Source organism: Rhinoderma darwinii, chromosome 10, assembly GCF_050947455.1.
Source record: "Rhinoderma darwinii isolate aRhiDar2 chromosome 10, aRhiDar2.hap1, whole genome shotgun sequence".
Taxonomy (NCBI): Eukaryota; Metazoa; Chordata; class Amphibia; order Anura; family Rhinodermatidae; genus Rhinoderma; species Rhinoderma darwinii.
The window spans coordinates 27692517-27706137 of NC_134696.1; the positions used below are offsets into that span (position 1 = coordinate 27692517).

The 13621-nt window shown below is 41.4% G+C and overlaps 1 protein-coding gene across 1 annotated transcript; it reads right to left on the minus strand.

Moving 5' to 3' along the window:
- Positions 1 to 405: 405 nt before the first annotated feature.
- LOC142662724 (phospholipase A2 homolog otoconin-22) lies at positions 406 to 4696 on the minus strand. The gene is made up of 4 exons (XM_075840941.1): positions 4642 to 4696; positions 4095 to 4239; positions 2178 to 2287; positions 406 to 1550 (listed from the first exon to the last, which is right to left on the minus strand). Exons 1-4 carry the CDS (start codon positions 4679 to 4681, stop codon positions 1402 to 1404), a joined length of 444 nt encoding a protein of 147 aa, XP_075697056.1. The 5' UTR covers positions 4682 to 4696; the 3' UTR covers positions 406 to 1401.
- Between the last annotated feature and the right edge of the window lie 8925 nt (positions 4697 to 13621).

Below are 13621 nucleotides of genomic sequence, written 5' to 3' on the forward strand. Positions count from 1 at the left end.
AAATGTGTGGCACGAGATGTTAAGCATGTAAGGAAAAGTATATCTCTGATAGATGCCATCCATCAACCATGGGCTCCCGTGTTTAAAAAGTATACTTTTTTTCACTTGATGGCTGTGATGGACGCCTCCGACAGATGCCATCTGTTGGCCTTCTGTTGCCCATAGTTTACGTTAACGTATACACTTTTTTTTTTCCTGAACGGCGTCAGATTGTATTGTATTGGTATCATGACATACTTGTATAATTTAGTGCAATTCAAGAAATGTTGAAGGTGGACACATCTGTACTTCCTTCCAAAGTGAATGTGTAAGCCAAGAGATTGAAGTAAGAAACCTAGAGAACTGAGGCTCTAATGCCTATTAAACCCCTCACCAAATTGAAATAACACAATACATTCTAGCCAGACATACAATTGAGTTTATTTCAGCATTTCATTTAAAAATACCAAAAAAATGAGCATTGTTTCCTTATATCATTAACTACATCAAGACGTCTGCTATGTGAGGCCTGTCATAGAAAAATCTGTATTGTTAGATGTATATGAATATATGTCCTACATACACGCCAAGCAAATAAAAAAAATGGCTGCCTAGTTCTTTCCTCCCCAACAGGACGTCTGCAGATCAGTATGTAGAGATTAATCACAATACAAATGTAATCTGACTGAAAATTTGGCCTGTGTCTGCTCCCGTGAGGACATCCACAAGACATTTCACTCATTGAGGCTTGTGTAATAGTTCCAGCCTTAAAGCACCCCAATAATCAAACCTCATATTATATATATTAATTTCCCTACATTCAGCCCCTCCACCTAAATGTATTCTGCAGGCTGTGGTGCTACAGGTTTCCTAGCAACCACTTGTCTTACTGGCTGGGTGACCACCATCTTATTGCATGTAGTTACATGTGCTATAAGTAGTCACAGGAAGTTCTTTCTGCTCCTCATCCCTAGGTCCTCCTCAGATAACAAGATGCATGAGAAGTGTAGACAAGGAATTATTTCATGTCAGATACAATCAATAGATATAAGATATGTGCTCGGTGTGTACCATGGAGGAGGATAGGGGAGGCATTGTGCTCTTATTGTAATTAGTCCCTATAGAATAGGGATCAATGTCATCATTTCCATACATTGCTTGGTTTAGATATTAACCTTGCCATAGTTATGACTATTGCTTGACCATCATCTTAGGACGCAGGCCGGTCAAGTGATCTTGGTGTTAATGTCAGCAAAGGCCATAGACAGAAAGTGTCTTATTTGGGCAAATTTAGTTGAAGTCTTCATCATGAAATGAATATCCTGACTTGTATGTTTGGTCTTTATCGATTACTACTATATCTAACTCTACTAAGCAATATGAACATTGTAACTTCCAAACATCAGTGCAGAATTTGCTATCCTAACAAAAAGGCCTGGGCCCCCTGCAGGCCCCGAGTGAGGAGAAATTGCGGAAATACACGTTGTAAACTTCCAGCTCCTTCCGGAAACAGTTTGCAGCCTTTTCATCGCACTGACAGATCATCTTCTCACAGCGATCACGAGCTTTCACTGGACATAGAAAAAGTTAGATTTACTTTTTACATTATTTTAGTCAGGGTCGCATGATACATCATTCCCAACTGTGTCGGATAACGTGACGCTGGCTGTTACTATGTAGAAACCATACTGTAACAGTGAATGCAAGGAGCACAAAGCTTGTACAATGTGCTGTATACTGTTTCCTGATTTTCTCCCTGTACTCTACACATAAATACACATCTTTATGAGCGGTTCAAGGGCGATAGCTGCGGGTAGGAAGAGCATTGGGATGACCGCTACATGTATGGTCAGCTTAAGGATCGAGCACAAATAAAAGATCTTTGTTCTTCACCCTTTTTCACCCCACTATGTTTAACTGTCCATAAATAAATAAGATAGAGCTTTATCTTCCTAGACACCCATAACTATATATTTTTATGGAAGGATTGAGATAAGTGGTTATGAGACGTGTGATGCCGCTTATCTCAGGGAAAACAAAAAAGGGACAGATTACAATCCAACCTGTCAGAACCATGTTTCTCCCATCCAAAGATATCTAGGGACTGTCGGACTGTCCTCATAAACATAAGATAGTCATTAAATATCTAAAGCGCCATAATAAATAAAACTTTTATGAAAAAATCCAATCACACTTACTGCATTTAACTTTCTGCTCCTCCTCTGCATAGAATCGGTAGGTTTGAACCACTGGATTACAGCCACTAAGTTCGGCGTCATTGTAACAGCAAGCTTGTTCATGGCAGCACCTAGGATATAAAACATTCAGGACGTTCCTGACATGAAAACTACACAGGACCGACCACTGCATAAAAACACAATATCTCATACATTTCCAAGCACAGAAACTATTTATTTTAGAGCTTGTCCAAGCTAAAAGGAATTGCGGCAGAAATTTTCTGCCGCAATTCCGCAAGAAGTACCATTTCCTAAGTTTTTTACTGCATTTTGCTGCGTTTTTCTCAATGTTGGGAGATGGTGAAATCTCCTCTGAGAAAGCAGCAATTCAGTCACTTTCTACATCAGGAATTGACATGCTGCGGTCCGAAAAAGACGCACCTCAGGTGAATTTGTAGTCTGAAATTTTACGTAGCGTGTGGATGAGATTTGTTAAATCTCACTCACTTTGCTGCTACTGTATATTGCTGTGTATTTTACGTCCACAATTCCAGACGGAAAATATGCAGCAATTCTGCTACGAGTGGACGAACTCTAAGGGTATGTGCACACACACTAATTACGTCCGTAATTGACGGACGTATTTCGGCCGCAAGTCCCGGACCGAACTCAGTGCAGGGAGCCGGGCTCCTAGCATCATAGTTATGTACGACGCTAGGAGTCCCTGCCTCTCTGCAGGACAACTGTCCCGTACTGTAATCATGTTTTCAGTATGGGACAGTAGTTCCACGGAGAGGCAGGGACTCCTAGCATCGTACATAAGTATGATGCTAGGAGCCCGGCTCCCTGCACTGTGTTCGGTCCACTACTTGCGGCCGAAATACGTCCGTCAATTACGGACGTAATTAGTGTGTGTGCACATACCCTAACACTGTCACCGATCAGATAGAGTGCTTCACTATGCAGCATATACAGGTCAGTGGCTCCAAAACAACGCTTACAATGTAAGACTTTACGGCAGCACTGCACCCCATTACTCAAGTACATAGGTAAGCAGGCTTTGAATGAACGTCAAGTGTTTTATATCCGCTCAATATCTGATTGCATACCAGCACGCATTTTAAAATACATTATGTTGTTAAAGAGGACCAGTCAGGGTAATGATAGCACCCAGTTGTCAACTCTTTCATGCATTTCCAGGAGGAATAAAGGAGGTTTTACACTGGGCAATTATCGTGCAGACGAGCGTTCATAGAACGCTCATTGCCGATAATTACCCTGTGTAAACAGGGGAACGATCAGCTGATGATCGAGCAAACGCTCGATCACCTGCTGGTCGTATAGTTTTAAAAAAGTTAAATATTATCGTTGTCGGCAGTGTAAACAAGGAGACGCGCTGCCGGCATGATAATAATGTATGAGGACGAACTATTGGAGATGTCTCGTTGATCGGCGCTCACTGCACTGGTTGATTATCGGCCGGTGTAAAAGGGCCTTAACAGAGGAACGACACAGCAGACAGTTTTAACAAAAGATGTTGCAGAATTGTTATTCTAATGGGGAACAAGACTAAACATTTACTAAAGCAGACATGTCAGACTTGTCTAAGGCATATAAGACCGAGTTAATAAAGGAATAGAATAGGATCAAACGTTGCGGCTCAATCCCAGTGTCTATTGGTCTGCATTCCTTAGACTTGTGTTTTTTCCTACCAAGTTATAATATTCCCTAATAACAAAACTTGCATCCAAATAAACCTAATAAGCTGTGTTTTTGATACCCCTTTAGAAATATAGTTTATATATCTCAGCCTAAAATATATAAATCTTATTCCCCAAGTATTATAACGCATTATAATAAGGTTTATTTACATGTTTTATGGGCTTAAAACCTATGAGGTAAAGTGCTGAGTATATAACTGATTGTATTTAGTATTACCAGTCAATGTCATCCACAGGCCTTCCTAGGGTGTTGTCACCACAATGGCAGCCATAGTCCGAAAAGTTGGCCAGACCATAAATGACGGTAGTCACTTTAATCATTTCATCAAACTGTGCTGGGGTGCTCATGACCAGAGCAATGACTGCAATAAGAAAAGAGGTGTCAATCATTGTTCATACTACAAATAATAGGTGAAACTTAAAGCGTTGTCTCCAATTAGGAAAGCATGCAACATATAGACAATACATTTAAAAGATAACATGCTGCCACTAGAGGGAGCATAGGAGCTAACTGCATACTATCTCATCATTAAGTTCAATGTATAAGTAGTATGCAGTAAGCTCCTAAGCTCCCTCTTGTGGTGGCTGCAGGTAGCCAGCATGTTATGTTTTAAATCTATGTCCATGTGGGTGATTTGGAGCTCTTTATCCGAAAAAACAAATACTGTCATGTTTCCATAAATCTCTTGATCAATTACCCACATATAAATGAGATGTAATGTAAAATAAATCCTGCATATGAAAATATCTTTGTGAATACTTACTGCTTATTACGGCGAGTCCTATTGCAAGACACTTGGCCATCTTGTGTTCTTTGTGTCTGGAGCAGGAACTGTAGATGTCCCGTTTCTCTATCCTTTATATACATTCACTCTGTGGATACCACTTTTCAATCATTATAATTACACCCGGTGGCTACTATGAAATGAGTGGGTAAAGAGACCATATAAGTACTGTCTTTATTAATATTGCATTGGATACATCGTAGACATTAACAATGAAACTGTGTAGTGGCCTGTAATGACAAGGTCACATCTAAGGAAATGTAACCTCTTATTTTGAAGCTTATGAGATTTTGGCTCCTTAGAGTAGAATAAACTAGGAATCAAAGGATGTTACATGGACTGTATGTAAGATGTTCAATTTGCCTTCCTCTATTATGTTGGATCTAGTACCTTACTATTTACTTTGCCCTGACATATTTCATATTTAGTATTTCATAAAATTTGACATGCAACCAGCCCATATGAGGCCATGTTCAGACGTGGCAGAATTTTTCCGCTGCAAATGGTGCAGATTTGGGGCAATTACGCAACTAATCTGCACCAACATTTGCATATTTGACAGGTAATTCAGACGTTGCAGAAAACACAGCGGACTTGCCACAGATTTCAGTTTTTGCAATGCAAAGGCTGAACTACGCAGTGAAATTCCGCTTTTTCTCCGCAACAGACAGTGCATGCTGTGGACTGAAAATTCCGCACTGCAGCCTATGGTCCGCAGCTGAGTTTTCTGCAACGTCTGCACGAAGATAACTAAAAAGGCGTGGAAACCAATGGACAAACTGTCTGCAAAGGATTTCCACTGCGGACTGTCCACAGCAATTCCGCCACGTCTGAATGTGCCCTAAATGAGCAATATAACCTAGTAGTAATATATATATATATATATATATATATATATATATATCCCAGAAGAATGTCCAGCAGCACTCCGATAATCAAGGTGAAAAAAAAGTGACGTTTATTGTGCCAACATGCTTGAAAAAGGTCCCAAGGTGGGACGGAAACGTTGCACTTGCCATGTTGGCACAATAAACTTCACTTTTTTTTCACCTTGATTATCGGAGTGCTGCTGGACTTTCTTCTGGGATATCTGTATGGTCTTTGGATCGGGACTATCAGCTGGCACCCTTTACTATTGGATTTCTCACTTGGAAACAGAGTGCTGCTGCCTTTCTACTGGTATATATATATAATTGAAACACCAAGAAGGAAAAGCTATGGAATTGTGGAAATCACAGGATCGATAGTCATGTTAATGATATAAAAATGGTAAAAAAAATGGAAACAAAATATTCCGAACATCTTGATTTATTCAGTATATTGAGTATGAGCGCCACACGCATAAATAAACGCACTTACACGCCTTGGCATGCTATCAATAAGGTTATTAATGATTGTCTGAGGAATGTTATGCCACGCTGAATGCAATTGGGCACACAAATCACCAAGATTGGCTGCTGGCAGCTCCCTTTGCAATTTCCGACCAATGACGTCCCAGATGTGCTCGATGTGAGACAAGTCCGGAGACACTGCAGGCCATGGTAGCACGTTTAGGCCATGCAGGCTGCTCACAGTAGCACGAGCAACATGCGGCCTGATGTTGTCCTGTTGAAAAACGGCTTCTGGGACACTTTGGAGAAATGGCCGTACCACTGGTTCCACTACCAAATTAATGTAACACTGAGCTGTTAGTGTACCTGAAAAGAAGACTAGAGGGGTCCGGCTAACGTACATCATTCCACCCCACGCCATAATCCCAGTAGTAGGTTCGGTGTGACGTTCCCTTGTGAAGACCTCTTCATGGCTTTGCCCACATGGTCTCCAGACCAATCTCCAGCTATCATTGCGTCCGAGACAAAAGCGGGACTCATCGCTGAAAAGGTTAGCCCCTCCACTCCAGCCTCCATTGCGAGTGCCAGGAGAAAGAGGGGTTTGAAGGTCTTCAAACCTCCTACACTGTGTGCTGCCATTTTCTGAGCGACTGCACAGTGCTAGGAGGATTAGATACAGGGCTCAGCAGACAGTATCACACGAACATAAATTACCTGCTCCTGCCGCCGCCGCTTCCGCTGGTCTACGCTCCTTGCGCCTTCACTTCGTTGAACATATGGCCGGAAGCCGTCATCTTACTGTCCAGCAGCGGCTTCCGGTCCACATGAAAATGGCGCCGGATTTCGCTATACAAACGAGCTTCGTTCTGGTCTGTGTGGGAGCAGCGCGTGCGCCGTTCCCACACAGACGGCGTACGCTTCTGAGAATGGAACGCCTCCCGTTCGCATTCTCTATGGGGTTGTATGTGCCATATTCCATCTCTGTATGTGTCGTTAATCAACACATACAGAGATGAAAAAAAAATGGCAGCCCCCATAGAGAAGTAAAAGTAAGAACACAGTAAAAAGTTTAAAGTCACAACACTAATAAATAAATTTTTTGTTTATATTTTATTAAAAGCAATATAATAATGAAAAAAACAAATTCATGACACCTTCCCTTTAATTACCTTGGTCACACTTCTTTGCACCCTTTCTAGTTCAGCTATGTTCTTATACACAGGTGCTTAAAATTGTACACAATATTCCATGGGTGGTCTGACTAGTGATTTGTATAAAGGCAAACTACGTTCTTGTCATTTGCATCTATGCCTCTTTTCATGAATTCCATAATTTAATTTGCCTTTGCAGCAGCTGCCTGGCACTGGTTGCTAAGGTTAAGTTTACTGTCCAGCAATATCCCCTTGAAATTCCCTTTGAGTGGAAGTTTTACTATTTAATACATATTTGTGTAACGTCTTTTTTCTACACAAATGCATAACCTTAAATTTATCTGCATTAGGTTAGTCTACAGGACACCTGAACTAGGGGACTATGGACCAAGCAACAATTGCCTGGTGCTAACCCTACTTATACTGACCACTAGAAGGTCATGAAATGAAGACATGTTTCTTTTAAATAAAAATTATTTTAGGATTTTTTCATATTGTATTAATATACGTTACAAAACCGTCCTACGAAGGTCAAAGCAAACAATAAACCTCTGTTATCTCGCGGTTCCCTTTCATTATTTACCTGATTGCTACTTTTAAAGATCCTTCCTGTGATAAGTATTTATTCCCAACCCTTCTGGTATCATTCGGCGTCCTCTTCCCTGAACAATAGCTTTATTTGTACCAGACTCCAGTTTATATAGCACACCCTCCGGGTCACAGAGGCTATAATGGTTGTCATGAACGTTATGGGCCACAGAAAAATATTATTATAAGAAATACTAGTGGTGACCACATATGTGTAGAGATTATATGCCCTAGAGTTTGCCTGTTGGTTTTCATCAAACGTATATGAATCTGCACAGGGCAATGGGTCCATTGGTGAGGCGCCTGCATGTTCCTAGCAAAATTCTGTATATAGAAATATGCATCTACTATTGTATTCAAATTAAAAATGGATCATATGCTTTTCTCACTTGTGGTTTAGTTGGTTGTAGTTTATAGTTGTGTACTGACTTGGCGGTGAGCTTGTGCTTCTACATAACAGAGCTGCAGTGTAAAGCATAGGGGAGGTACGGGCTGCAGCTTGCACCTCTGCTAAAATTCAGGTTGACCTCAGATTCCCTACAGGTCATACAGCTGGAGATAATATGGGAGATAACTTCTATGGGCAGTGCAATTGCTACTATTAGTGCTTATCATCTATGGAAATTCAGCATCCGTAAGATTTTAAAAACCTGGATAGGAATGAAATAATATTTCACATAAGAAAACAACTCAGGCGCTCGTAGTCCCAGGCATTTGTTTAATTTCAGGGGTAAATGATGTAGTAGCTTTAAAGTGAACGTCTACCTATGAACGTAATTAGTTCATTAATTATTACATCTTTATTTCAATCAGAGCATTGTTTTTCTGTGACAGAGCTTCAAATACCCAGCATGGACATAGAATAAGTAATAAAAGTCTGTGTCCTTGCAGTCACCACTAGGGGGAGCTTATGGGCCTACTGCATACTGTTTATATCTGAAAATCAATAATAAAACAGTATGCAGTAGCTCCCCCTAGTGGCAGCCACAGCCAGACAGAATATTATTCACCTCTTATGTCTATGCAGGGGAGTTCTCTATCAGAAAATGAGGCTCTGACCATTATAAAGTTTTTTATTTTTAAATCTAACTATGACCTGTTGATAAAATGTGAACAGTTACTTCAAGCAGAGTTGATAACCTGACTTGTTCTTCAGACGAGTACAGTCGCAGCAGGTTAGAACTGGAATGACTTGGTTTAGGAACAGGTAACTCATGTTTATCTTTCTAAATGTATCTATTCATCTCTATGTGATTTGGGCCTTTAACCTACTGCAATATTTATAAACCTGCACTATATAAATAACTGGAAATGTTTCAGTTTTTCATATGATGCCTTTTAACTAAAGAAAAGAAATGATACAAAAGCCATTAAAGGCGTTGTCCGGGCACGGGGCGATTTTTTAAACTGTTGCCCCATCCACAGGATAGGTCATCAGTATATGATCGGTGAGGATCCGAAACCAGGACCCCATACTGATCAGCTGTTCTGGCTGCCTCCAGAGACCGGATGTTATGCAGTGGCCAGTGTCAGAAGCAGTTGAAGAAGCGTTGGGGCTGGAACTGTAGTGGGGCAATGTAATTGGCTCTTTTTAGAGGTGATTCATTATTTTAAGAAAGCAATGTGGCACCTGTGCAATGTCACTGATCCTCTCTAAGGCCAGGTCTCCTCGGCGAGGCTCAGCATCTTGCCATAAATTGCACATAACTGTTTCTTCATCAAAGCGAAGCATGGAGGTCGCACACAAGTCAATATTACCGTGACCACGGCCGGCCTTACGCCGTGCTGCCAACATCTCTCACTACTAAAGGCACGCCACTGACCCTGATGACCTGTTGCACCCGGGGCTTGTACCATGACTTCCCATTGGTTCCCAAACTTAGGCCTCGTTTACACGAGCATGATATACGTGCGTGCGACGCGCGTGCTTTTCACGTGTGTCGTACGCACCTATATTAGTCTATGGGGCCGTGCAGACAGTCCGTGAGTTTTGCTCAGCGTGAGTCCGCTGAAAAAACCTCACGTCATGTCCTATATTTGTGCGCTGTTTGCGCATCACGCACCCATTAAAGTCAATGGGTGCGTGAAAACCACGCATGCCGCACGGAAGCACTTCCGTGCGAACTGCGTCATTCGCGCAACAGCTGTCAAACTCTGAATGTAAACAGAAAAGCACCACGTGCTTTTCTGTTTACAAATATCCAAACGGAGTGTCATAATGATGGTGGCTGCGTGAAAATCACGCAGCCGCGCATCATACGCTGATGACACACGGAGCTGTTATGTGCCTTTTGCGGATGCAAAACGCAGCATTTTTTGTGTGTGCAAAACGCACACGCTCGTGTAAACGAGGCCTTATAGTAAGGCATCTGCACAAGATACAGCTACATTCCCTAGTGAACTAACTCTCTCTTATGCCAGTTGCAGACGACCGAGTGGTACCTGAAAGTTTTCACGGACCCATTCACTTTAGTGGGTGAATCGGGTCCGTGAAAAAGGACCTGACTCTCTGATTCGTGGAAAGAAAGGACATGTCCTATCTGTCCACGGATAACGGACCGGACTCTGCCGGCACACACGGTCGTGTGCATTAGGCATTAGTGCTATTTGGGTACTGTATGATTGTATTATTTGGGTACACCATAAGGGGTAGCGCCAATAAAATTTACTGTACTACACAGGGCATCAAGCAACCTAACGCTGGCCCTGACTGTGACTCAGTCTTAGATTCCGAGTCTTAGACACTTCTGGTTCCTCATAAACACGTGTACTTTTTATCCCAGCATTTATGACTGGGTAGATTTTCACTTTCAGGTCTGTGTAAACATTTTGTCAGTAATTTACTCCTGTGTGGTAAAAGTAACATTTATAGAACTGGATTTACAAGAGAAAACTATAAAGATATGGAACATAATGTCATGTATGCGAGGGGCCGAAAGTCTCACGGCGTCCGTTATCACAAGGACATCTTGTAGCGTGCAGAGTGGGAACTAAAATCTTACAATACGAGACATAGTGACGAGTGATGAAGTATAAGCAGTTACAGAAAGCTCATAGTTACCAGATCGGCTATAAGATAACTATACATTATATTGTTAGTTGGAAGTTGAAGTGTAACCAATGCCCAACTGGGTAAAGGGGCATCCGTGTGGAGAGTACAATGAGATTAACAGCATTAATGGAATCACTGCTAGAAAGATGGTCATGCACATACACTTCATGGAGATCGACCAACAATCTAATGTGAATGTGGACCTCCCAGCAGTCCTCCGCAGCGCCAGCCTTACGTTGGTACTTTCTGTTGGGGCCACCTTTCTTATGTTGTACTGTTTTATAAAGAACAAATAATTATTTAGTACAGTGTATAATTATGAGCGTCATACAGGATGGTGCCCAAATAACATTTCCAGTAAGGCGAAGAATAAATTAAGATGTGCGCGGCCATTTCCATTCATTTCTATGAGAGTTGCGGAAATAACCGAGCAAGCGCGCGCACCTTTCCATTCATTTTCCACCTGCATGTGACAGCCGCCACATCAGATGAGACAGGGTTCAAGTGTCCCCCATTCTAGAGATAGGTCTGTGTCCCAGAGCTGGAACCCACATCTATCAAACATTTATGGCATATCCCGTAGATATACCTTATCAAATTAAGTTGGGAATACCTCTTTAACCCCTTGGCGCCACAGCCATGTTTTGTTTTTCGTAGTTTTCATTTTCCACTCCCCGCCTTCCAAGAGCCATAACTTTTTTATTTCTCCATCAGTGGAGTGGTGTGAAGGTTTATTTTTTGCGGGAAGATTCATAGTTTCTACTGGCACAATGTAAAGTACCATATAATGTACTGGGAAACCTTTGTGGGGTGAATTGGAAAAAAAACTGCGATTCCTCCATTTTTTGGGGGGGTTTTGTTTTTACGTCTTTTTTTAAACTACAACGAAACTTTATTCTGCTGGTCAATACGCTTACGGTGATACCAAATTTATGTAGTTTTTATTATGTTTAACTACTTTTACAAAGAAAAAACTGTGTAAGGGCTTATTTTTTGCAGGACGAACTGTCGTTTTTATTGGTACATACAATATTTTTTGATCAATTTTTATTCGATTTTATTTAAGCGCTAATGTGACCAAAAACAGTGCTTATAGCATTTAATTTTGGTCAGTGTGCAAGTTAAATAATGTTTAATTGTAGTAGTTCAGACTTCTACGGAGGCGGCGATTCCAATTTTGTTTATTTTTTTAATCAGTCCTCCTAGGAGATTTGAACCAGCGTCAGATCACTGGTACAATGCACTGCAATACTAATGTATTGCAGTGTATTGTCATTTTTATTGGCTCCTGTTAAGCCCTGTCAGAGGCAGAGCAGAAGAAAGTCAAACGCGGAGGCCTTCATTAGGCCTCCAAGCTGCCATTGCGATCACGTCGCGGCAATAGGCTGTCAGAGGGAGCCGCCCATCACCGCAAAGGGATGCCGATAATTGTCTTGGCAGCTATTGACCGCGGCATCTAAGTGGTTAAACGGACAGGATAATAGTTCCCTCTGTTCTTGGCATTAGTGCGAGGTTTTAGCTGACACCCGCAGCGTATGCATCGGGGCATCAAGGGGTTGATATTAAAATTTGTGTTGGTCACCAGCCTTTAGGCCATTTGGGTGTTCCCTTCAGGAGGGACGGTTGATGTACCCTGTGTGATCTCACACGTCACAGACCGCTAAGGCCACCCATGGTCCTCCGAAAGCAGACGTGGGTGGAGATAAGCCACAGTCAGATGTGTATGGCAGTGGCTTATTCCCACACCCCCTCTTCTGATTGAAAAATGCACGCTAGGCTAAACCATGTGTGAATGGTTTTGGGGTAGTTGAGGGTATTCAGCTGATAGCTATCTATTGTGTATGACCAGCTTTATGTCTGAGCTATACAAAGACTTTGTGTGAATCATGTCGCACTGACTTTTGAAAGATTCGAGCGTCATCATTTTTTTTTCTCCCAGTAGAAGTGAATGTTTCTACGGTTGTTCAACAGACGTTCAGCTTTGGCGATTTCCATTAACTTCCACGTAGTAAAATCGCTTTGCGATTGCAGTTTTGCAGGACTTGTACTGCCACCTCAACAAAATTTGCTGTGTATCCCTGTTTTTTAAGAAACCTTTCAGAATAAGAACAATGTATTGTGGAAGGCGAGTAAAAATCCATTCTATAAAGACTGTGAACACTTCCTAGCAGGTTTATGTGGGCCCTTGGGCGACACAGACTTAGTAGGCCCCTTTTCGGGGAACTCACGGCGGCAGTAAAATGGCAGAAAACATAATTTGACGTTAGGCCCCCAGTTTGTACCCCCATAAATTTAGTGCCCTCTGTAGATAGAGTTGTTTAAAGAATATATAACTTGGCAGTCAACGCTTCACTGCCACTGTTTGTATCATAAATATGTCAGCTTATATAAGAAAAATGATACAATATATCAAGAATATGTGCCTAGTGCTTTCGCACTTTGCATTGACACAAAATAAATTCATCTACTGTGGTAGGTAATGATGCTAAAAAATATATATTTTTAAAATTAACATATCACATATATTCATGTCCAGTTTGTATCTTAGTAGCTATCTATTTTTATTTGTTTTTGTATATGTTAAAACTGGATATCGAATATCAGAGATATAGGTGGGGCCCAATAACCACACTTATAGAGATCTGCACAAGGCATTTTTTTTTTAATAGAAAGGTCAGTCACTGTGATTGGGGTAACTTTATAAATAGCTTTTATTAAAAATTATTTTAACTTTTTGAGATACAGCTGCTTGGTATCCTGTACACAGAGCAGCTGTATCTTTCGCTATGACCGCAATCTGTCAGACCCGCGGACCTGATGGGTTCAGTGAAAGCGAG

Bases quoted from the DNA above. Each gene is read 5' to 3' on its own strand.
- LOC142662724 (XM_075840941.1), bottom strand. From the start codon at position 4,681: ATGGCCAAGTGTCTTGCAATAGGACTCGCCGTAATAAGCA. The intron at 2,288-4,094 runs GTAATACTAAAT...TTTATATCCTAG, and splicing joins CCTGTGGATGACATTGACTG to GTGCTGCCATGAACAAGCTT. The intron at 1,551-2,177 runs GTAAGTGTGATT...TTCTATGTCCAG, and splicing joins GGAGCAGAAAGTTAAATGCA to TGAAAGCTCGTGATCGCTGT.